This window comes from Rhopilema esculentum, chromosome 6 (assembly GCF_057945365.1).
Source record: "Rhopilema esculentum isolate cy_ngs chromosome 6, ASM5794536v1, whole genome shotgun sequence".
NCBI lineage: Eukaryota > Metazoa > Cnidaria > Scyphozoa > Rhizostomeae > Rhizostomatidae > Rhopilema > Rhopilema esculentum.
Window position 1 is genome coordinate 8244131 of NC_142820.1, and position 25856 is coordinate 8269986.

Here is a 25856-nt window from a genome sequence, read left to right on the forward strand (position 1 = left end):
TTGGTCTCACCCGCTGGTCTCACCCAAAAAGATTCTATGGTCTCACCCTATGGTCTCACCATACTGATGTAGCAGGGCCCGCAACGATTCTAAAGTAGAGAGGGGGGCAAAAGGGGGTCACCTGTTTGATATTTAAAAGGGGGATCTAATACCTATAGTTAGCAAGAAAAGTGGGGGGCATGTCCCCAGGGCCCCCTGTGGTGCGGACCCTGTGTAGTGCTATCAAAATAACAAGGGGAGAGGATCTTGCACAAAATTTTGCGCAAAAATAGCAAAATTATTAACAAGGGGTCCAATTTTCGGTATGAACAAGGGGGCTACGCTCCTGGTCTCATCATAGTCTCACCATACCATAAATCCTCGAATTAGCCCTCCTGGGTGCTTATCAATTTTTGTTGTATGAATGTTATTGTTTTCTGTGAGCGTGAAGTGTCATTGTTTTTTGTGCGTATGTGCTGGCAAGTTTCGATGTGTTTTTTCTTGCGTTTGAGAATCGTTTTAAAAAATGTAACAACAATTTCGACACTTTCGCGTGGGCTAATTCTGGCGGCCTATTCAAAGGGGGATTCTAATATTATGTATAAGTAACCATACAAATATACCATTTTGGTAGCTTTTCACGATTTTTAACTTCAATTAATTTGCTGATTCGCTTTTCAAGTTCTCTAATATCACAACAAACTAGAGTAAATATCAAAGCATGGAGGGTTCTTCAACCCAAACTCAATATTTTTTCAGTAAAACAGAAATGGCTTACAAAGCACACTATGAAAATAATCGGGGGAGGGGGTAACTAAGCCTAGTTTTGGACAGGGACGTGCCATTGTAACGAACCACAATTAGTTGAACTTTAACAACCTGTGTTGTTAATAAAGTAACAGTCTCGAAGGACGAATTATTGAAGAGCGAAGTCGATAGTAAGAGACGTACGTCGTGTTATTATCTTATTTCGAACCAACTAACTATTTCTAAATAAACACAGCGGTATATACAAGCAGCGAAGCGTAGCATGAAAAACACAGCGGGAACAAAACAAAAGCTTAGATGTTATCACTACAGTACCTCCCCCCTAGAATGCAAGCTCGAGAAAAGCATTTGGGATAAAAGTTAATTAAACGTATATAAGAATATTCAGGCATGTCCATATCTGTCGGGAAAATGAACTTGTCTCCCTGAACGTGTCCGAAGAGTACCAGGTACTTGGTTCTCTACCGGCTTGGCCCTCGCTGAAGCATGGTTTGATGGGAATGGTGTGTTTTTGGCAGTTGAACGTTGGTTATCTGCATCGGTATAAGCAACTTTAAGACGATCTATGCTTATTGTTTTTTGTTTTCCATTGACATCTACGAGGAAATGTTTGTCAGAGCGCTTGAGAACCTTAAAAGGACCGTCATAGGGAGGTTGAAACGGCTTTCGAACAGCATCATGGCGAACAAAAACGTGCGTACAAGATGGAAGATTAGCTGGGATGTATGTGTAAGCTTCTTGAGAACGGGGAGGAGTTGGTTTTAGTTGTTGCATAAAACTTGTAGACGATCAACGAAAACAGAGGGATCAAGGGCTGTGACATCAAATGTCGGAGATATGAATTGACCTGGAAGACGAAGTGTGGAACCATAAACAAGTTGGGCAGGTGAACAACCGAGGTCAGTTTTAATCGTTGTCCGTAGTCCGAGGAGAATGAGTGGAAGAAGGTCGATCCATCTTGTGGAATCCGGTTGAGCTTTGATTGAAGCTTTAAGCTGTCGATGGAAACGCTCAACCATGCCATTGGCACAAGGGTGGTAAGAAGTAGTATGAATACGTTTGATTCCAAGTAAATCAGCGAGGGAACGGAAGAGAGCTGATTCAAACTGAGCTCCTCTATCAGTGGTTATCGTTGAAGGAACACCGAAAGCTGCAATCCAACGTGAAACAAAAGCTTGAGCGACGGTTTCTGCGGTAGCATCTGAAATTGGAATCGCCTCTGGCCAACGAGTGTAGCGGTCGATGCAAGTAAGAAGATATCTACAACCGTTTGATGGTGGTAGAGGGCCAACAAGGTTTATGTGTATGTGATCGAAACGTGTGTCAGTAGATGGAAAAGTTCCAATGGGGGAAAACGTGTGACGGGTGACTTTAGCCTGTTGGCATGGGATACAGGACCGAGTCCAATTGCGGATGTCTTTGTTGATACTAGGCCAGATGTAATGTTGTCTGATAAGTCGCTGTGTTGCACGAATACCGGGATGTGCAAGTGAGTGGAGGTGATTAAACACAAGGCGGCGATAACAGACAGGAACATATGGGCGAGGAGTGCCGGTTGATATGTCACAAATGATGGTTCCAGAATCTGCCGGTAAAGGAAACTCTTTCAGATTAAGAGAGGTGTTTGACTGTACCTGGTGGAATTCAGAATCTTGCTGTTGAGCTGCAGACAGTGTGACAAAGTCAAGGCTTGGAATATTGAGCAAGGAATTGAGCTCAATGCGAGAAAGAGCATCAGCAACCACATTCTGATGGCCTTTTACGTGTCGTATGTCAGAGGTGAATTGAGAGATAAAATCAAGATGGCGAATTTCCCGTGGCGAATATCGATCAGACGAAGAAGACAGTGCATGGAGCAATGGCTTGTGGTCTGTCATAACATGAAATGCGCGTCCTTCCAAAAAGTACCGAAAGTGCTTGATAGCTAAGTAGACGGAGAGTAGTTCTCGTCCAAATGTGCTGTACTTCGTTTCGGCTGGTTGCAGGCGCTTTGAAAAGAAAGAAATAGGTTGCCAGGCACCGTTGAGGAATTGTTGAAGCACTGCTCCTACAGCCACATTCGAAGCATCAACAACTACACTGCATGGTGCTACTGGTGATGGGTGAACAAGAAGAGTAGCCCGGGAAAGTGCTGTTTTGATCTCTGAGAATGCAGATAACGAATCCACAGTTAGTTGGAACGGTTCTTTGGTAGACTTGGCAGAGAGAAGGTCGGTGAGAGGCTGTATTAATTGAGCACAGCAAGGCACAAAACGACGGTAGAAGTTGATCAATCCCAGGAACTCGCGAAGCTTTTTGAGCGAAGTAGGAGGAGGAAAATCTTTGATTGCTTTAACTCTTGTGGAAAGCGGTGAGATTCCTTGTGGTGAAACATGATGTCCTAGGAAGTCAATATGAGATTGGCCAAAAATGCATTTGGTAGGATGAATGACAATACCATGATCGGAAAGACGAGAGAATAAAATTTCAAGATGCAACAAATGTTCTGCTTCGGAATTGCTTGCGATAAGTAAATCGTCAATGTAAGCAAAAACGAAATCCAAACCACGAAGTACTTGGTGCATGAAGCGCTGGAAGGTCTGTGCTGCATTACGCAATCCGAATGGCATGCGAACGAATTCAAATAGTCCAAAGGGAGTTGTTATAGCAGTCTTAGGAATGTCACTAGGTTCGACTGGAATCTGATGATAGGCACGCACGAGATCAATTTTTGAGAAAACGGTTTTTCCATGCAGAGACGAAGAGAAATCTTGGATGTGTGGGATGGGGTAGCGATCGGGAACTGTAGCATTGTTCAAGCCACGATAATCACCGCAAGGTCGCCAGTCGCCTTGAGTAGCCTTAGGAACCATATGCAACGGAGAAGACCAACTGCTTTTTGACGGTCGAATGATGCCAAGTTGTAACATGTGATCAAATTCAGCCTTGGCAATGGTCAAACGTTCAGAAGCAAGACGACGGGGACGAGCAAATACAGGAGGGCCTGAAGTTGTGATGTGATGGGTGACGGTATGCTTTACTTTTGATTCGTTGTATGAAGGACGGGCAATGTCAGGATACTTTTGAAGTAAGGCTTGGTATGGTGAAGTAGTATCAGGGGTTGCCAGCATAGGATGAGGTGAGCTGTCGGCGGACAAAATACCTTGAATGGTCAAATTTGTTGTAGTATCAATGAGTTTCCGATTTTTAACATCAACTTTAAGGCCAAAATGAGCAAGGAAATCAGCGCCAAGAATAGGGAACGGTATTTCAGCAATAATAAAAATCCACCTGTACGTGCGGCGAAGTCCGAGGTCTATCGTTAAAGACTTTTCTCCGAAAGTACGAATTGGCGACTTATTCACAGCCTGTAAAGAAATGTTTTGAGAAGTTTGTCTGTCAGTAGAAGAAGGAGGTAAAACGCTTACATCAGCACCTGTATCTACCAAGAAGCGTGTACCAGTGATACGGTCGGTAATATAAAAGAGGCGACTGGAAGGAGCAGGACCAGCAGAACTAGTCGCCCTTAGTTGCTGGTGGCGTCGTTTCCCTGGTTTGAGGTGAAGCTTGAAAAGTTGCATGGTGGAGTGCAATTGCGAGCAAGTCGACCATAACGTTGATGGTACCAGCAGTAGGTAGAGTTTGAGGGTGCTGGGCTGGTGCGGCGATTACGGCTGATAGAGCGGCTTCGGCTACGCCCTGGGAAATTATTGGTTGGCTGTGTGTGGCTTATGAGGGCTTGGACTTGAAAAGTCAGTTCCTCTACTTGAGATCTGAGAGCATGAACTTCAGATGCGATAGGCAGTGTAACAGGCGTGGGGGCCGGCGCTGACACGGTAGGTGTTAAAGAGGAGATGCCAAGAGGGGTCGCAACCTCTAAAATTTTGTCTGCTAATAAAGCAACCTGCTCAACGGGAAGGGAGTCAGCAGTGGAGGCTAAAATCAGCCTGACATTGGTTGGTAACCTTCCCAAAAACAACTGTCGTAAAATGTTGTTTTCTAGTGTATTGTCTCCAAGCAGTTGTCGCATATGGCGCAGTAATTGAGAGGGCTTCCGGTCACCCAGTTCTTCTGCAGTCAGCAGTTGGTGAAGCCGCTTTTGTTCAGATGCGGAAGTACGCTGTATGAGTTCGGCCTTGAGTATATCGTACTGCGTTGCTTGAGGGGGGTGGATCAAAATGTCGCGTACCTCCTGTGCGATTTCAGGCTGGAGAGCGGAGATTACATAAGCAAACTTTGTAGCCTGTGAAGTTATATTTCTTGTGAAAAACTGGGCCTCTACTTGAGCAAACCAAACAAGGGGATCGTTAGGCCAAAAAGGTGGAAGTTTGACACTTACCGAAGCAACTGGTGCTGGTTCTGAAGTCGTGGCGATGGCTGCAGTTGCAGTAGTGCTGGCTGACGGTGGCGTGTTTGCGTCTGTATTCATGTCGAATTGTAGACGTAGAAATAAACGAAGTGGTCACCAATTTAACAACCTGTGTTGTTAATAAAGTAACAGTCTCGAAGGACGAATTATTGAAGAGCGAAGTCGATAGTAAGAGACGTACGTCGTGTTATTATCTTATTTCGAACCAACTAACTATTTCTAAATAAACACAGCGGTATATACAAGCAGCGAAGCGTAGCATGAAAAACACAGCGGGAACAAAACAAAAGCTTAGATGTTATCACTACAGAACAAATCATGATATTGCATATTGAGCGTTTAACATCGCCAAAAAAATCATTCCCGATTTCAATTTTACTTTTAGTTACTGATTAAGGATGCAGAAAATGATGATTTTATAGTCATCGGGGTTTCTAATGACTGTGAGCCATCTCGACCGCGTTCCGAAGGATATAGGAACGAGTCGGTTTTGACATAATAGTGACAGCTCATTCGAGTGATGGCTGCACACTAGCTGACATCTGAAAAGTTAAAGGCTTCAATTCACAGACAAAGAACTAGCAGTTTAAATAGTGCAAGAAGCTATGGTTGTTACTAAAAGATCTTAACCATCCCATTCTCAAAGAACACAAACATTCTTATCCTCTTTCTGATCTTTGAACTTTTTAAGTCCAATAAACAGTTGAAACGGGCGGGACAGTAACGGGAAGTCAGTATTAAGTAGAATGATGCATGGGGACAAATGAAACCATAGTCTTTTGAAATACTATGCTGAAACCAAAGAAAATTAACTTTGTTAGACCTTTAAAATGCCGTTTACTGGTTTTGACTCGTAGTCGTCGAAGTTGATGCTAGTACTGACAAAATCAGGTTGGGTCAGACAAAACTTTTTATTTTCATCCCTCCGCTGCACTCTTATATTTGCCCCATAGCCACCCGACAGTCTACATGCAGGTACCCTGGGTACCAGACTCACTGTATATAAAATAAAATAATGTACACTCGCTCCTGATTGGTTAATATCAGCACACCGGAACGAGAATGGGGCGCACTAGACCAGACTCTCTATTTTATTTTATATATAGTGAGTCTGGTACCCAGGGTAGCATGCAGGCTGCCCAGGGCCAACTCGTTGCCAAAACATGCCAAAATGCGCGCGTGACGGCTTTTCAAACCTCGTTTCATGAATAAGACATAAGGAAATGATTCACAACATAGAATCGACTTTTCAAGGTGGATACATTGATGGAGGTAGGCAGTTTCATGGTAGGACAAAACAAAGATTTTGAATGCTTCAAATACGACTTCAGGTTTTTAAACAAATCTACAGTATTTTGGTTAGAGAGCCACAGCGAATTCTTGTATGATCTTAAAAGAAGACAATCCAACATCAAAAGCTCATATTTGCTAATACCATTTGAGCGTCCGTCAAGTGAGGCAGTAGCAACACAGAGGCTCATGGAGTAAGACTAGACGCCAGTTGGGGGGACACTTAGCTCATCGAATTTGGACAAAACACCAAATTGAATTATTTCTATCATTTGATAAAAGGAGGATTTTCATTGCATCTTTATTTCATTTTTCTTTTGTTTCAACGGAGTTAAATACATTCATTAAATTCTAATAAACCGACTTACAATTTGCCCTTCTTAAAAACATATATAGCCTAACTACATCGATCAAATAGACCTTAAGATTCTATATTAAAGGAAAAAAGATGGATAAAAAGAAAGAGACACAGAAAGAGGTGATCTTTTTTCCCGTTACCACTCCATAAGAGTGTTCACGAGTGAGAAAACAGTTGCTTTAAATATAAGCTGGATTAAACTGAAACAGCTGAGATACGATCATAGAGATATTTGAGCTACGATTGAAGCCAGGGATAGAGTTCTGATGTGATGACGTCACAAAAAAGCCTTTATAGAATATTTACTTTTGATCTCCTGACCTGAAAGGGCATCGTGAAATTCCTCTAAATATGCAAAATCAGTTAAATGTGTTACGAATTGGCAGAGATATGGGAAGATGAACACAGGCTATTTTGCTATCAAACCTGTTAATTGGTCTCTGTTCATAACTTTATTAGCAGAGCCAAAATAACTGTGATGAGTTACTAAACTTTCAATAATTCATTGGTCATATATTCACCCGAGTTTTATATTTTACTGTTACTATTTAGAAAAATTTAGAAAAAACATATTTTTATGACGTCACATCTAAGAACGCTATTGGTAGAATTTTAAAGTTAGAATGGCATTTTGTCCAAAACTTCTTAAGAGGGAACTTCTAAGGAAAGGACATTTTCTAGAGGTTAGGGAGCACATGCTCTTGAAGCCACCAGTACCGACGTCCCTTGTTGTAGTGGTAGGAGGCTAATGACTCACCATAACTGTCCTGAATCCATTACTATGCCTCTGAAATTCAAACCTGACAAAATCCAATACGAAAGTATCCTGGGCTTTGTAGAAGCTGGGAATTCATAGATTCTGGTGAAAGGGTTCCTAAAGTTCTGTGGAACAGTATTAAATTGTGAAAAGTAGCCAAGTGACTTGAATGCTGAAGGTTACGGCATAATCCAGGCATAATCTGGACGCTCGTCTCGTCTTCACTTAGCAGCAAATGGGTAGCCGGTGGAACACTGGGTAGGCCCTTATCATGTCGCTGGCCTTCGCGACGGGCATTCTCTAGTATGCACTTCCCTAATATACCCTTACCAAATTTCGATCACAATACACTGTAAGATAATTATTCTTTGCAACGAGATGTTCAATAAAAGCACTTCACAAACGAAGAAACTCTTGATTCAGGCAACTTTCACGACAACAGAAATAACTTTATGCATCGATGCTTATAGCAAAACATTTAAGCCAGAATTTAGTTGTTCTTATATGATTATTGGCCCAATTTCTGAGATGCCTGTAAAAGGGCTTATGTGATTTCTGTAGCTTTAGAATTAAATAGAAGTCGATGTGAATCGTCTAAACGTTTGTTTTGAAAAAGTTGTTCAATTTTCACTCAAAATAATAAACAGTCGAATAAACACGAATATTTTTTTCAAAGCAATTATATTTTTCCATCAATTAATTACACGCGTGGCGAACAATTTGACACATGTAACTGAAAAGCATAGACTACAGAAAGGAACTCTGAATCACTCTGCTTTTTAATTATTTGCAACTTAAGCATCAATCAATCAACCGAACATTAAACGCTATCTATCAAAATTAGCACAATATCAAAATGTGGTAAAATGAAAAGCAAAATTTCCAAAAAACTGGATTATTACAACTTCGCTTTAAATATCAATGAATAAAAGCAACAAAAAGTTTCACAAAGACTATCAAGTAGCAAATTAAGAGGCCGTTGTTATTAAAATCAGTTATTTTACAATTTAAATAACCTAAACAATTTCTTATCCGAATTGCTGCTTACGGGTGGCGTGAGAAAACATGAGTAAGAATCCTAGTTGTTAATGAAATTCATTGTGTTAAGAATTTGGCAAGAAAGCAATAAAACATGAAAACTGTTCATTAAAAAATTATTGTAACTGCAAAGTTTCCAATCGTTCAATTTTATAACAGGCAAAAAGTTTTCAACTGTTACACCGGGAGTTTGTTAAGATGTACCCTGGGTGCCAGAGCCTCAGAAAGTCAAAGGATGAAGAACGGGGAAAGGAGAGACCCTTTCCCCTTCCGTTCTCCTTCGCAGTTCCTTTCCCCGTTCTTCATCCTTTGACTCTCTGAGGCTCTGGCACCCAGGGTAGTTAAGATGAAACCCTACGGTTCTTATATAAGTTCAAAGATTTGTCAACGTGGTAGAATCTTCCACGAGACAAGGTCCAATTGAAACCAATTCAGAGTGATTGGATGGGATTTGAGATTATCAATCTATAGAAAAATATATGATGAAGTTTTATTCAATGCGAAAAGATTTAATTGCTGGTGAGAGAGGGAATAATACAAGGACATTCGACGGATTTTCCGAAGGGCGGGTCAAGATGGCTTTTTAAAAAGGAGGTTCATAAAAATTCAAATGTTAATGATACGATGTAATCTGAATAATTGACAAGCAAGCCCACTAAAGAGGCCCTTTTGATTAAGAGTCTTAACTACTCAAAGAACCTTTTAATTTGCTGCTTCTTAGAAGGAGAAAATACTTGTCGTTCGCCTAACAGGCAGGAGTGGCTCAACGCCTTATCAAAGTCCCAGGGGAGTTTGAGCCCCCCAATCCCCTACGTAATTGGTATCTATGAAAATAAGCCACGATGGTTCAACAAGCAACTCATTTCCCCACGATGAACCCTCCCCCTATATGTTGAAGACTTTTTCAATGACATTCACAAGCAGTAATACTGCAGATGTCATGATATTTCGTCTTATTTTAAAAGCAGCTTTTAGGCAGCTTTACTAAAGGAGACGGTTAAGTTTAAATTTCCTGACAAGCTATCCAGTTCCATTACCTATTCTGGATCAACTTTTCCTTGAGTTGAAAGGGAATTTTGTTAAACGGTCTTAAATGAAAACAGAGCGCTGCAACCTGTTTTTAAGCAAACACATCCCCGCTTTCAAAACAGCTCACCTGAAATGTTCAATGTGAACACTCGTTACTTGTCTGTTTAATAAATAAACAACCTAGTTTTACCAGACGCTTGAGGAGGAACTTTCTTCAAGCCGACATCTGAGTCTTTCTCTGAGCAGCTAAACAATTATTATAATACAAAGCATTGAGGTGAACAAGTTGAAAAAAAAATAAAAAAATGCACGATGTCTGTGGTTGAATTAAATCTTCAGATCGCGTTGAAAAAGTCGATTCAAGCTAATGATACACCACTTTGCCCTCAAAAATTTCGGGGTCCATTTCAAGCGTTTGTTTTGCAACGTTGGACATATTTTGGATAAGAATACAAACTTCATCAAGTTCTCGTATACCTTCTTCGATAACAAATACTTCTGATGCTTTATACTTAACTTCTTGATGAAGAAACTTGACAGTATCTTCCAAACGTCCTATTTTCTCCGCTTGTGAAGTTTCTTCTGGAAGCTCGTGGATTTCCCGTAGCTGGGCTGTGTTTGTTCTTAATTTCTGTCTACCACTGTCAATTTCGTTTGCTGCATTTTTTATACGTCTTTCTTTTAACTGGATACTGTCACGGATTCTGCTCTCCAAGTTTCGCATTTCTTTCCAAACTCTTGATAATTCATTTCTCAGCAACCGAATCGTTAGAGAGTTCAGATTGGTTGTGCTTGAATTCGGAGTCGATTCTTCTGAAATAAGGGAACGCTCCGAATTATTGAAGTTTCTATCTCCTCTTGTGACAACTTCTGTTCTATTACGTTTTCCCATTCTTTTCCGGGGTAAAGTGGCATAAGGGTTAACCTCTGCCGGTGGTATTTGCACATTCTGAAGTCCAGGCATGGATTTCTTTGCATCGTACCAACTTTGCCTTTTCCAGCCTGAAGCATCGGGTCTTGTTTGGGTCCCACGACTGATGCGTTTTTTCGTATGTTCACCCGATTCGAGTTCCCTCATTTTATCCACAAGTGCTCCGATGTATTTCTCGTGGTTCGTAATTTTCTCGTCTCGTTCTTCGATCATCTTTCTCATTGCACTTACTTGTGACTCTTTATCTTGTAATTTCTTCAACAAGAAATACAATGTTTCCTTCGTTGTCAACGGTTTGAAAGTAGGCCCGCGTTTTGCACAACTCTTCATCATCTTGTAATCAGCACAAAAAAGTCATTCAGCAAAATTTCTGCACACGGTTAGTTCATGCTATATCTGTTTAATCAACGAGCTTTCTTGCGACTATCCCGCTAATGTTTATGAATATCTAATTTATCCAAACAACTCGCTTCTTTGTTACAACAGTTGAGTTGTTTTTATCTCGAATGAGTAATCTCCAGCGATTTCCTAATCGGGCAGCAACTATCGCTACATAAATAAGCCCAAAGGAAGAAATAACACGTCTTTGGCACAATGCTGAAAATCGCAGACTGTATTTAACTAATCGCGCTAGGCAAAGCTCTTGCTTTCAGAAATTTGCATAATTTCATTGCAGCACCTGCCAAACGAACAGGTGGATAAGGTCAGTCTCTCAACCGCGACTTGTTTCCCGCGTGAAAAATCAAGCTTTGCACCATGAAAACATCGCTAATGTACTTTCTGTCTGACAATAATTATTACGTCACACAACTTTCTCTTTATCTGTGGTGTGATATGAAAAACGTGTTAAGAAAAGTGAGTCACCGAAGACACCAGAATGCAAGATATTATGACGATTGTTTAGACACGCGAACCGTTTGTTGTAACACCATTATAAATAGAAACCTATGTATCGCTACTCAACTATATTTTTCCACGTGGATTCGAAGCATCGAAGAATTTGCTAAATATTTCTCAATCTTCATTCACAATTCTTGAAAATCTATTCACAATTATTGAAGGCGTTGCAAATGTAATGTTTGATTGGGATTCGATTGTTCGTTTAAATCTGGCAAAATTCCAATAATTTTCCTGCCTAACTCGTCTACCGAAGAAAGGCTCAGATTTTTTTCGACTAAGATTTAACAGCACATATGTTATTTACTTTAGATTTCTATTCTCCGATTCAATTTTCAGATATTTTATAGCAAATGCTTCCAAATTTTTTTTTACTAGAGCTGGTACTGGAGAAGGAATTCCGGAAAATGCTCATGTAGAAAGCACTGAATTTACTCTTCTAGGGCAGAGGCAAATCATTGCAGTTTTATCTCCTCGAGGAATGAATCTTCACTACGCCCAAATTTAAGATACTTTACAAGTTTAGAGTAGGTTTTTTTATAAAAATGGGTGTGAAAAACTGAAAAAGACATATTATAAGATCACTGCATGTTAATGTACATTTTTCAATAAAAATAACAGTTACAAGAATATTTAATCTAAGTATTATCCAATTTTGAAGAATATTATAAGTATTATCCAATTTTGAAGAATATTATAAGAATGTTGCCCAGCTCGCGTAATCAAAACATTTGGTTACTGGTTTTACAACGTGATGATTAAAAGGAGCACTCATCCTGTTACAATTGCTTAAATTCTTCTTTCCTTCCATTTCCTTTTATAACATTAAATTTCTTATTTGCTATGTTTCCTTTAATCCATATTAGATTTAAAAAAAAATATTTAAAGAATATATTTAGGCTCAAAACGAAACATTTTTAAGAACATCAAGGCTGGAAAATTTTTCTGAAGCTTTGAAAAAACACCACAATCTCTAGGATAGCGTTTGGGGCACTTCATGCTAAAAAAATCTTTCTCGGTAAACTGGGATATCATGCACTACAAATGTCTTTGGCAGCTTCGTCTTTGCCCTGCCCTTTCGAGCGACTGCGTAGCTTGGCTTCTTACAAAGACTTTATGGAGCATTGAATTATGGGATTTTAACTCGGGACTGTATTTGGAAAACTGCCCAATATTTACTTCTTCAATTGCAGGATATTCGATCGCAATGTGGTTAGTGGATTTTGGATAGACGTGTTATTGTCTGTGCAATATAAAGAAATAAGTGCGTTGTAAACGATGGCAACAATATTGAAATCTGAACAAATTTCGCCATGAATACCCGCGTCTAACAATTAGAAAGTACGGCTAACACCAGGCAGCTGTAATTATTGCGACTGAATTGTTGATTTCATGGCATACAGGCGTCTCCCACTTACAATAGCATGCCTGCTTTGAGCAACTGTTTAAACAACAAACAAAATATTTGTAAGTTTCCCGGCATTACTATGACTGGTCGATAAACACGTCAATTAGTCATAATTATTAGCAATATATGAAATTGAACAACAGTAAACCTTGAACATGAAATAAGATAAGAAGTACCAGTTCTTGATTCAGTGTTGTTGGTGCTTTAAAAAGGACCCAGGTTCGCAGACGTCAGAAAGAAAAAACAAAATCTCAGAATATGGGGGCAACTTAAGAAAATTTCTGAAGAGAGTACATCTAGGAAGAGAGATGTTTCCCAAAAAAAGGTGGGAACACGCTTGTGCCCAGGTTTTAATCGAGGTGCAGAATTTTACCAACCACATTTTTTAATCAAAAGCATTTGCTTTTTGTGACAATTGGTCCACAATCCTCCATTATCACTCTCCCCCCCCCCCCGCAGGAATGGCAAACAACCCCTCTTAATCAAATTTGTGTCTCAGCGATAAAAAATATAGGTGAAGCATGAACATAACTGAGAGACAATGAAAAACTACCCTCACCGTAATTTAAAGTTTCAATCATTAAGACCCCATTTCTACCCTAAACCATTTACGTCACTGACAGCATTGAATACTTCAGACAAACTCACAAGTAGCCAGCTGACCATCCACATTCTATGAAAATAGCTGCAGCACACAGTTCGATCTCATAACTGTGACTCTAATTGTTATTTTAAAATGATACGCACAAAAGAAAATACTACATTTGAACAGCTTCACAGCTTTTATCAAACAAAAACAAAGCACTGTTCTTTAGAACTAAGACAGATTGATAAAAAGTAGCTCCCTTTGTTCTGCGCACGTGGCTACCGTATACCCACGGGCGCCGAGTTAATATGTACAAATTCGTAAAAACAATATCATTCAGATATGCCAAATACTCCCGCTTAATGTAGACTCAATAGCGGGGTGTCTATACATTTCTAGGCCCAGTGTCCACCTGGGTTGACGAAGAGGTTCCTGTTGTATATGTATATAATCTATATGTATATTTTCAATAAAATGGCAGCAATAAAAATTGCAAGCTTTCATGGAAACTTGACCGATTCCAACACTAGTCAATGACGTAAAATAAGAAAACACGTCATCAGAAGCCTTTTGAAATCATGGGGTCACTGATTACGAAAAAGGGCACCCTGGGTGAATAAAATATAGCTAGATAGGGTCACATAGGAAGTAAACCAGGAATCATTGACGGATATTTGTAGAATGCATTCGGTTACATTGGAAGAAATGGTCCATGTGGTTGGATTATCACGGAAAATCAATGAAGATGTAAAAACAGCGATGTAAGAAACTTGAAAACCCTTGCTTTAACTTACTGTAAATTGCATTTAGTTAACTGAAACGCGTTTCGAAAATAAAACTGGTGTTTGTCTTTTGGCTATCAAGTAAAAAATTGTAAAAAAAATACTGAATAGAGGTGATAAAAAATCCCTACAGAAACAGAGTTATCATAAGTTATGATTGCCTCAAATACTGTTGCTTCAATACATTACATCCTTGAGCAGGCCTTGCCCGGAAAGGCGCTCGATCGAGCGCGCGCGCCTAGAGCGCACCCAAAAAAAGCCTTGGAGAGCGATTTATAGAGCCCCTCAAAACGTAAAAACAATATTAACACGGAGCAAAATAAATTTTTGGAATTTGTTGAATCAACTTGATCAAGCATAAACAATCTTCCCAACAGACCGCAATATTATGATTTGCGTGAGATTACCCCTTAAGAAAAAATTCAGCAAATTCAACGTTGGGTTTTCAATATCATTTTTTTTCTAATAACCCTCTAATAACCATCAAGGACACAGGCCATCAAGCGTATTCTCCGGCAGATTTATTTGATTTTCGAGCAAGCGTTAATTTTCTATTGAAGTATATATTATTTTAAATTTTTTTAATAACTTAAAAGCGCCTGTGCAAATCAGCGATCACGTTTCCGTCCAAATTATCGCATTGCTTTTCATTTTTAATTTGCTTTTGCGAGTAGTAGATGTTCTAGCGTTTCTTATAGAATGGATAACATGAAAAAAGGAAACAAAGTTAAATGTTCGATATAAAGCCATGCGTTTTGATGAAGCAATATGTGAAGCTAAACATAACAGTAGTGATACTGACACTGATAAAAGCTCATCGAATGATGGCAACTTACATATCTAGAAAAATCTGAACAATTTTGCGACTTTGTTTTATTATATTTCTATATTTATATTAACATAGTGTTTGTTGCATGTTTTGTTATTTCATATTATGGTGCTTTCTGGTATCACCGTTGAATTTCATATTTAACATTCTTCCGAAGCTTTCAATATGAAGCTCTCGATCTCCTAAAGCTCTCGAAGGATGCTCTCAAGGAAATTTACTTAGAGGTGCGAAATAGAGCGCCTAGAGTTTCTAAGGGGCTCTTTTTATGGAGCACCTTCATTTTACTTAAAGCAAGGCCTGCTTGAGGGTTATTGTGGACTTTTAATGTTTAACTTATGGAGATATTTGAAAGAAATATGGAGAGTGTCAGGGCTTCATCTTCATGCCTTTGTCTTTTCATGAATATCTTATGTATTAATCTTATCATAGTAAACCTTGAAGGTTTAATCTTAGTGTATACTTTGAGGAAAGACTGTTGCAAAATTATTATGCCCGCTTCTCTGTGGCTATGGCTAACCTGGGCGCTGTAGAGGCTTAATGACTTTAATCGCTTTCGAATTCAACTTTTCTCAGAATTGGCAAAACGGTCTGCTGAAACAGCAAGCAACACAAATATGCTTCTTCAAGAACAAATTTTCACTTATCCTCAAATTCTCTCAATGAACACTGCTATTGGCCAGAAAATTAAAGACGTACTATCGCTTTGTTTTATGCGTGTGTTATGGACTGTAAATATATTTTTGTATTTGGCAAGAGTGATATTTTTAACTTGAAAACAAGGACATAATTCCTGACCGCCTGCCTCTAATCGAATACGAGTCTGGGTGTAAAACCGTTTGACCAACATACTTCAGCGTTCAGTGAATCTCTGTTCTGGAATTCTGCATTACGTTTCACTCCACTTTGTTTACATAAAAATTTTCAAGCACATCTCTTTGCACTGACCACTCTCATGAGTGGAATTCTTCAGGAGACTAGGGCCACAAAAACAATCCTTTTTGATTAGAAATTTGTTCTTTGCAGATCGTAATGAGTTTAGCAAGTTAAATACAAATTCAGTACACCAACTGTTTGACGGGGAGGTCTCGACCTCATTTACAGCGGTTGCTACAATAAAACGAGGCTCAATACAAAAGAAGTTCCTCTGTCCCTTGTGTTGCGATCGACAATTCAAAATTTACATACCGAAAAGAACAGCAACTTGAATAAAATGCCCTAAATACAGCCAATTTTACAGCATGCTCTATTTGTCTTTACTTGTAGGTTTTGAAGATCGACTGTCGCTGGGTTAAGGAAAAATACAATCGTGTTATCAAACAGGGCACTGGTTGAAAATTCAACTCTATTCCATCCACAATGCATCTTTACACTGGCGAACATGATCTCAACAACAACTACGGCAACATTTACCATTGTGGGAAAGGCTCTAAATAAATAAATAGAGCTTCAACCATGATTCTACGTTTATATTCACCACGGCACCCGAAAACCTTATGCGTAAAGGTACTGCAACATAACGATTATTGGATAAGGTATATCGGTTTAAACTGGCCTGCAAAATTCGGGTGGGACGTCGCACAAGCGTGGGTTAATCCCATGTGTTGGGCGAGCTCTGCACATTAAAGTACCTGTAGCCGTCACACCAACGATGTAGATTTATCTGTTGGTAACTGGTGCGGGTTATACAAGCAAAAAAAGAAACACTTGCTATCTTTTGTCTTTAAAAGCCAATTGACTCGTGTCAGTTTCGCTCGGGCCTGTTTGTTTGTATAATTATACTGTCTCTATAAAATCTAAAACAGGTCTATTACAAACATCCAGATCTCGAAAGGCAGATGTCACGAAGCATGAAAATTTGTGTCTGTAGCCCTTGCGTGCCAGCTCTTGATTTCAGTTTATAGTACTTGAATCCATCACTTGAATATGTACTCTTAAAATGAATCGGTTCATTAATGCCTAACTGGTTCGTCATGGGCACGCTGCGCTATATTCGTTTAGATGCGGCTTCCATGACGAAATGAAGCAACATTTTGCTTGAAAAACATACAAAAGCGTTAGGATGAAAAAGGATACTGTTTCCGCGATCGGGATTCGTCCTCCTTTCCATCTTTCTCTTTCGATGAATGTTTGCTCCTATCAGGCGACGATTTATCCTAAAATCAACAAAAAAGGAATCAAATCCTGCTTTCACAGAAGCCTTTCTATCAAATTTGACAACTTTTTGTGAAAACCAAACTACAATACAATATCTGATGCTTGCTATGAGCTATAATATAAAAAAACAAATAGTTATATATACAAAAAAAGTTATATTTCTAAGTTGCAGTTGGTGATATGGGATGACGAGATGATATCGGAACAGAAAAGCCGAAACTTGGGCAATATACTCAAGTTTGACACTGTCCAAAGCATTGTGTTGATAAGAATGGGTTGCGTTGATAAGGATGTTAATGGCACAGATGCCGTGGTAATAATGCTGCAATGATAAAATGATGAAGATGCGATTGACAACGATTAATAGTGATTGATGATCATGGCAATGATGAAGATGATTATGTTGGTGATTGACGGTGATCATTGACGATGATGTGATTGAAGAAAATATATAGTGATTGATGATGATGGTGATTATGAAGACGATTATGTTGGTGATTGACAACGACTGATGGTGGTTGATTATGGTGATGGTGGTGTTAATTGCTTACGATGATTTTAATAATGGAGGCAATTGAAGTTCTGCTATCTAATTATTATTCTTCTGACTGCAAAGCAATACAGAATATATCCCTGTCAGAGTCAATATTAGATGGGCCTAATTACCACAGAATCATTATATCAAAGCGTGCGAAATAAACACATATGACAGTCCTTGCATGTTTACATGAAAAGCGGTTTTTCATCCAAGATTAGAGAACAGAAACTGTTTTCCGTCATCCATTTCCATATATTGACAGAAAAAACGACTTTCAGTCGTCTCATAAAGAGAAGATGCGATGTTTTAACAACAGAATACAAATCAACACCCAGCTGAATTAAGAAAACTGCATCACGCGTTACAAAATATAATGGAATTGTGTGCGAAAAGGAAGCAAGAGTAAATAGTCTTAAAGATTAATAATTCACTGAATCAATTTAAGCAAGAAAGCAATGTACTGTAGGTATCGATCACTGATATGAGAAATCTTAACATGCTTTAGAGACCTGAAATTCTTGGTGCAGCAAATACTTTAAGGTGTCAATATTGAAAATATTATTTTTTGACTGGCTCAAAGCCGGCCATTAGTGGAGGGACTAGAGGTGGAGAGCCTAGGGGAGGGGATATAGGGATTGGGGTATAGGGGGTGGAAGGGCTAGGAGTGGAATGTCTGTGCGTAGCTGTGCAGGTTTGTAACTGTCAAATATGATGATCTATAAACCATTTAAAAAATTAACTACAGAAAAAGCAAAATGGAAACTGCATAATCGCTATAGATGCATGGCATTTGCTTTTAATTTTTGTCAATCGATAGTAGATTGGAACAAAAATACTCTGTTCCTTTCTGCATATAGGACCAAAGAACGTGATTCTAACTCCTAGGAGAGCTCCCGTGTTCCCTTATTTCAAACAAATGCTGCCACGAGGTAGCGTGCGAGCTGCAGCCCGCAGATGCCTGCCATACTCCCTTGCCTTACCACAGAGCTCTTCCCCGTGTTTGTTTCATAGAGAATTGCTTTGCCTTTTTTGCATTCTCACGTTGCTTTTGCTAAAGTTTTTGCTAATAGTTAACGACTTATAGGCTGCATTAAAGAGAAAGAGAGACGTTCTCGAACACATCTTGAGGTAAAATCGATTCCTTAATGTGGGAAATAAAGGAAAATTCTATCATCGAGATAACATCCAAACCAAAATGCTCAAAAAAGAGATGCAGCAGAAAGTAGGTAGGTCCTCTTGAGATTGCAGTTGAAAACGCTCAATAAACGTCGTTTAATATCCATAACAAATAGAAAGAGCAGATGTAAATTAAAACTTATTTCCAGTACTAGATAACAAGGCGCGATGATAAACCATGACCCAGTGAATTTTTGTTTTCATACGCTAATTCGGTTTACAACCATTAACTGCAAACCACCTAGATATTGTGGTTTGTTTTATCTCTTTAACAAGGAAATTTTATCGCAACATTCATGATTTTTACTTAATTCGGGATGAGAACTTGAATGTTGGCCGTGTTTTTTCTAAAAAGCTTGATAATTTGATTTGTGGAATGCCGCCTTCTGTATTCTGCGATCCGGATCACCATACAACGATCAGAACTCGCCATCTTCTAATAAAATATTCTGTTTGAGTTTTTGAAGACCCGTTCGGCAATATCTAAACCGATAACAGAGCGATATGAGGCTTAGCTTGTTTAAGTTCTTCTGGGAATGTCAAAAATAACAGGCCTAGTTAGTTTGTTTTTCAAAGCGATAGCAGTGAGACGAAAGACGACGAATAAACATCTTTTGTCTCGTATACAACAAACATCTAGAATTATAGGCAATAGAAAACAAACACCATTTGGTTTCCTTGTGGAACACTAAGAGGTTTTTGCGTTACATAAAGTCAATTTTAATAACTAAAGTTTAATTGTTTCGCATAGGCTTACTTGCATGTTTACATAAAACAGAGTACAAAGGTAGGACTTCCGAAAGTGATTTGAGATAGCACGGAAAGCGCAAACCCAACACACATAGTATGTTATGTTTCTGGCACCAAAAGCTTATCTAGCAGAGCTGCAAGGTAGATTAAGATTTACAATGAAATAACGCTGTTTTAATTCTCTTTTGCAGTTTATTGAGAAAAGGAAACTTAAACTGCGTATTTTACGAGATTGAGCATTGAGAATGTAACCTCTCTTCCTTGGAAAGCCAAAATTTGTGCTCTGTACTAACAACGACGCAACGATACATATTGGTGTATTTTTAGACCCAGGCAAAAAGGTGAACAGGATAATGTTACTCACAAATTTACTCAAGATACGGAACATTCAAGAAGGTAATATTAGAACGGAAGAGGAAACCCTCACCTTTTTACTAGGCTTGTCATGCTCTTTATCAGATGATCTGTCTTTTAGTTTCACTTTCCCGTCTTTTTCTCTATCTCTTTCCTTTTCTTTATCTTTTCTAGGGGGCTGAGATAGAAAAAAAATCAAGAAGTTCCAACGACAAATGAAATGGTTCTAATTGCAACTGAAACCCTCGTCCAGAACGTATGACATTAGAGTGTAAAAGAGAATACAGTCGTATGTATTAGAGGTTTTTTATCTTGGAATCCAACATCTAATAGGATACTAAATTGTAAGAGGCTTCAGCATCTGACAAGAATGTTTCGGGATCAAACAAAGTTGTATCCCATCAATTACAAAAATATATTTTTTTATTGTGCGTCCTATAAAATGAATCTTGGAAAACTCTATGTATCTACAAAAAATCTAGAAATGACGGGCAAATAAGCGAGAGCCCCTTTACATAAAGGCAGATCCAAAAACAGCAAAAACTCTAAGAAACTATTTCTTTATTTATACCACAGTAGCAACTGTACCAAATTACCCTCGAGCCAAAAGAACATTACAAAAGCGAATCCGGCTTTCGAAGTGCAAAATTTATGTATATACAAAACAAAAAAGTTTTTATCCGAACCTCTGCTTTTTTTGATGATCTTTCTGGGGTATCTGAAATTGTAACGAGAAATAAATGCTGTCAATGAAATATTGAATAAAAAATTATCACTTACATCACTGACTTCTGATCTGTTCCACTCCGAGCTCATTTTTTGGGCAAAGCGTTTTTTGAAAAGACTAGCGAGTATAAAACATGCTTTAAGTTGAATACTAATCGAATCCTCGGGAAAAGGTCCCGGATATGACACAATTTTAGAAAATGGCCTCAAAAATGCTAAACTAAACGAGATGTGGCATTTTATGGCAAAACACAGCCACGAGAGGTTCTCTAGCTAATAACCAGATATATCTTGATACACATCTGGGTATCAATGTACGAAAGACTTACAAAAGTGCATATATTAAGGAAACTGGTGAAACCGTAGAGGTATATGCATCAATATTTAATATCAACATCAATATCAATATACCAAGATTGATACTAACGTCAATATTAACGTCGTATATTACATAAACTGAACATGTGACAATATTTTGAGCATAAAGCCTAAATATATCTTGCCTCCTTCTTTGCGTCGTTTGGCATCTTTCGTTTCACCAGATATCTCTAATGATGTCTGTAAAAATAGATAAATGATTCTAGAAATGTCGATAACAAATATGCATTATCGATGCAAGGTGGAGAGAAATATTGAAAAAGATCTCTTCATACGAAGGTGTAGAAAGTATTGACTCGCGCAATCTTCTGCAATGGTTGGTTTACACCATCATAAACAGCAAACCAGCTAGTTTAAAAAATATCGTTATTAAATGTCGTGATTATTGATGCCGTGAAATTAAAGATTAACAAGCAATGTTTTCTTACTCTTTTTCTTTCGTTTTTCCTGTCTTTTTCTTTGTCCTTTTCTCTTTCCCTATCTTTGTCCTTTTTATCCTGCAATGCGATACAAAATTATTCTCATTACATTTCATGACGACACTTGGCGTCAGTTTCCCAATATTTAGTAACAAAACTAGCAGATAAAATCTTTAGGGATTTAAAATCATAGAGTTCGCCATGGAGGGGGGGGGGGGGGGGTGAGGTAGTGGTTGTTGACTCTCACAAAAGAACGGCTTGACGGCTCAAATTACAATATACAATTGGTTTCAAGTCCGATTTGCTATATTGTAGGCTGGAAAGATGACGTATAATGTACAGATCCAGTTAGACGTGTTCATTTACCCTTGGGTGAAATATTCTGACTCAAAATATGTTCAAAAAGCTTGACAATAAATTGTCGATAGAAACTTGATAACAAGATTTATTTAAAATGATATCCAGCCCACCCTCAACGTAGAATCAAGTTTTTTTCTATTGCAAGTTGGTTGAACTAAACCAAAACACAGACTTGTTCTTATTACAAAAACATATCAAAGATTTAATTGTTCTGCTGAAAGCAATAAATAAAAATAAAGCACCTCTGCTTTCAATAGGAATTGATGATTTTTATCCAGTAATATAATTTCTATCGGGTCAAATTTATATGGATAAAGTACCTTTGCATCATGATAGCATTTACAATTTTATCAAACCAACTATTTCTCTTGAGAAAAAATTCCTACATTTGAGATACAGAACAAAGGAACTTTGACCACATGGGATTCAAATACAGCAGAGTTTTGATCCCCGACGATTAGCGCATAAGTATGAGAAAAAAGGATTTTTCCAGATGTCTTAATAGTAATCCAACAAAACTGCGTATTAATAATTTAAAAAATCCAAGATTTGGAAAAGAAGCTGGCCTATAAGGCTAAGAGGATAATAAATAGTACCTGGATCCGAATCCCACTTAGGTCAAACACGGACAAGAAATGTTTGAGGCAATGTAATAGCCGGGCAACGAGAGTAGACCCTATCAATTTAGAATGGGGGGAGGGTTGAGAGAGATGGGGGAGGGCACAAGAGGTACTGGTAAATCCGTTAAGTGAGTGTTGATGGGATATGAGGGGGATTTGGGTGCAAGAAGAATTATGATGTCCAATTTTGCACCCGTTTCGCATTCTCCCTATAGACATTGTTCAAAAAAGGACCGCTTTATTCTTCCCTACGCTGTACCAAAAGTTTAAAGACAATGCACCCGTAATAGATTATTCCTCGATGCTTCTTAATTGTTATACAAAACGTTTGTGTTAGTGAGACAAGGCTTTTCGTCAATGATAAAAATTGACGAGAGGAGTCTTGGAATAATAATGTGTTAAAATTATAGAGAATATGGGGCCGTTGACAAAAACAAGACTCTGGAAAGGAAATACGACTTAAACAATGACCATGGAAATCTTACAGACACGCATATATGATAATAACATACAGAGTTTAAAGCTGGTAGCCTACGATAACAGGGGTAACCAGTCCTTTACAAAAGGACCAACTGTCAACAAAAAATTTAAGGAACATAACAATCTTAAAATAAATCTAGAATGTAAAAAATATAAAAATCTCAGTCACGTTAAAATGAAAAAAAACCCATGTTTTTTACTTATGATGTTCATAATTATTTTGATAGCGGTCTTCTGTACCCTTCTTGAATTGCAAATAAATTTCCAAGGTAATCAGTTAACGAGGTAACGAATTTCATAAACTTGTTGCCTTTGTAGTGAAAAGGTTAGCCTCTGACTTCGTAGTAATAGTCGTAGTCCCAGTATTGCAATGGGACTTCCCCGAATTTAACTATACCATACCGAGAACCTGTTACAGGATATTTCCACTATCTCCCCCCCCCTGCTTTTTAAGAACATCTTCGCAAGAGCCTAGAAATTTAGGCTTCAAACTGAACTCCTAAACCTTACTACCTGACCGGACAATATTTTATCTAGCTCTTCACTTGATCATTTTTCATCCTATGATGCCCTCTATGGGCAATTTGGAACCTTTAGAATATTCGTCACATAATCGTCAGTAACTATTCATTGTACAGGATAAGATTTATCTATGGAAGATTACCTTTTTTCCGTCATCAGATCGTGATCCTGGTGTTCCTTCCTAGAAAATAACAACAACAAAAGCTAGTAAAACAATTTATATTGCTTATCATATATAACACTGATAGGATACAAACTAACAAAAATACGAACCTTGGTCGATGGTGAAACGAATTTGGCGTCATCTATTTTTCTCTTTTTTGGATCTAGGAAAATATGTATAGCAAATGTGTAAACTGTGAATAGCAATTATCAGGCAAATAGAAAGTGCTACCTAAATCATGATACAAGAAGGACAAAAGGATTATTTTCGTTTTTCGAAGTACCTGAGTAATTATTTTGATATTTGAGGGGCAAAAGAATAGTGCATAAAATTTCAATTCTTTAAAAATTTCATTGCTAGAGAAAAATAGCTCCTCAACATTGATTTTCATCGATGGGAATTTATACTTGGAAGACGGAAAGAGCATCTGAATGAATACGACATGTCTTTCAAACAGAGGTAATAAATCTAAAATGAAAAGGTTCATCGAACTTCAATACAAAATTCTAAAGCACCAGATCACAATTCGCCAGATTGCCAGGGAATCATACAAAGCTGAAACAATCAACCAAAATGAAAAATTACCTTTATTGATGAACATATAAAGTTTTTTCATGCTTTTTAGGTGCAACCAATATATACCCTACCGATATAGCCTCGTCTACAGCAAAACAAAACGCAGGAGACTGCCTCAGCAATTCCATATTCCATTTGTATTGGCAAAATATGGAGTTATAAAGACTTAAGAAATGTTATATCAAACGTTTTCTTATAATAATACACGCCGAACTGAATTAATTTCCCAAGGAAGGAAGATGCAGGATTGTAAACTTCCCCACCCTATTATATATGGAACAAGACAACGGTATTTGTCTTAATCAAAATAAAATTCATTTACTTTATGGAAATCTTTTAGGGGTAATCATGAAACATCCCTGATTCTCTAATGCCCAAAAACAGTAACAAAACCTCATACCATCCTGCAAAGGCGAATGGGGCCTGATTTTCCGACTTGCTTTGGATGACTCCAAACTCGATCTATCTTTTTCTCGTGGTGTCTTTTCCCTCTCTTTATCTGGCTCTTTGTGTTTCTCTCTTTCTTTTTCTTTATCTTTTTCCTTTTCTTTTTCTTTTTCCTTCTCCCTTTCTTTTTCCTTTTCTCTTTCCCTATCTTTTTCTTTTTCGCGTTCTTTCTCTCGGCTCCTGCTTCGCGACTTTTCATGGTTTCTATCGACGAAAAAGAGATGAGAGAGCATAACAATAATACTGCCTTTTCCAATCGGCCTAAACTAACGATAAAAATCCCAAGTTTATCTAAAAATTAACAAATTTCAAATACGGAACATCATGGGTCTATGATTTTGTAGGCCTTTACGCATCACCAACACACTAACTTGACGCGACAGATTTAAGGGTAAAAAAGACCAAGAACCATGTTAGGGGTATTAAATTGTCACAAAACGTTACAACATCGACTCTCTTGCTCGCTTGCGTGCGTGTCTCTTTCAATTTTAAAGGAAAGCTGAAGGAGCTTTGAGACACTTTGAGGAACAGTTTGAGGAACAAGGGAAGATAAATATGTAGATTACATAATAAGAGAACTTTTTTGCTTTCTTTTGAAAGATCTGTAAACAACTCTAAGGACTAAAACGCCTTCCAGTGTATCATGTTAGTAATTCTCAGTGCACGACTGGTTTAGGACATAATGGCCTACAGGCAAATGTTATCTGTCAAGGGTTTTGAAAGCCGGGTCGTAGAAAAGTAACTCGAACCTTTCTTCCTGTGTTTTTGAAGATTTACCAGCTGCTGATCTTGATCGCTGGCTTCTAAAATCAACAAAGTAAATAAAGAGTCTAATGATTCCTCTGTGTGACAATTCGAGTTTTTCCTGATTTGCACAAAAAAATTTCCTCTATGTTTTCACGATGCTTTACCAATACAAATTTACATAATGTCTATGTTTTTCTTAATTTTATCATATAGACTTGTTCTATAAACCAAAGACTTGTCCTATAGTACAGCTTTGCTATACGGTATCGAGCACTTTATGACAGACCGGTAAACAGTAATTTTTCATTAATTTTATCCTATATCATTTCCTCCTTTTAAGAATTATCCTTGTTTTATATATAATGCTTCAATTACTTCTTCATCAGGCTAGCTTTTTTCAAAGAGAGCACAAGACAAGTTTTACCAGAGCACGAATTTAGGCCTAA

At 38.1% G+C, this 25856-nt stretch overlaps 1 protein-coding gene across 2 annotated transcripts in view; it reads right to left on the reverse strand.

Moving 5' to 3' along the window:
- Positions 1-15995: 15995 nt before the first annotated feature.
- Positions 15996-25856, reverse strand: part of LOC135686891 (THO complex subunit 2) — a 34405-nt gene continuing 24544 nt past the window's right edge. For both annotated transcript variants that reach the window (XM_065203272.2, XM_065203271.2), the window contains exons 39-48: positions 25413-25466; positions 24617-24867; positions 23751-23803; positions 23620-23658; positions 21505-21573; positions 21202-21256; positions 20659-20690; positions 20046-20150; positions 17074-17153; positions 15996-16277 (exon numbers count right to left, since the gene is read on the reverse strand). In XM_065203272.2, coding sequence (XP_065059344.2) covers positions 16244-16277; positions 17074-17153; positions 20046-20150; positions 20659-20690; positions 21202-21256; positions 21505-21573; positions 23620-23658; positions 23751-23803; positions 24617-24867; positions 25413-25466 — 772 coding nt within the window. In that variant the 3' untranslated portion in view covers positions 15996-16243. The remainder of the gene's footprint in view (positions 16278-17073; positions 17154-20045; positions 20151-20658; positions 20691-21201; positions 21257-21504; positions 21574-23619; positions 23659-23750; positions 23804-24616; positions 24868-25412; positions 25467-25856) is intronic.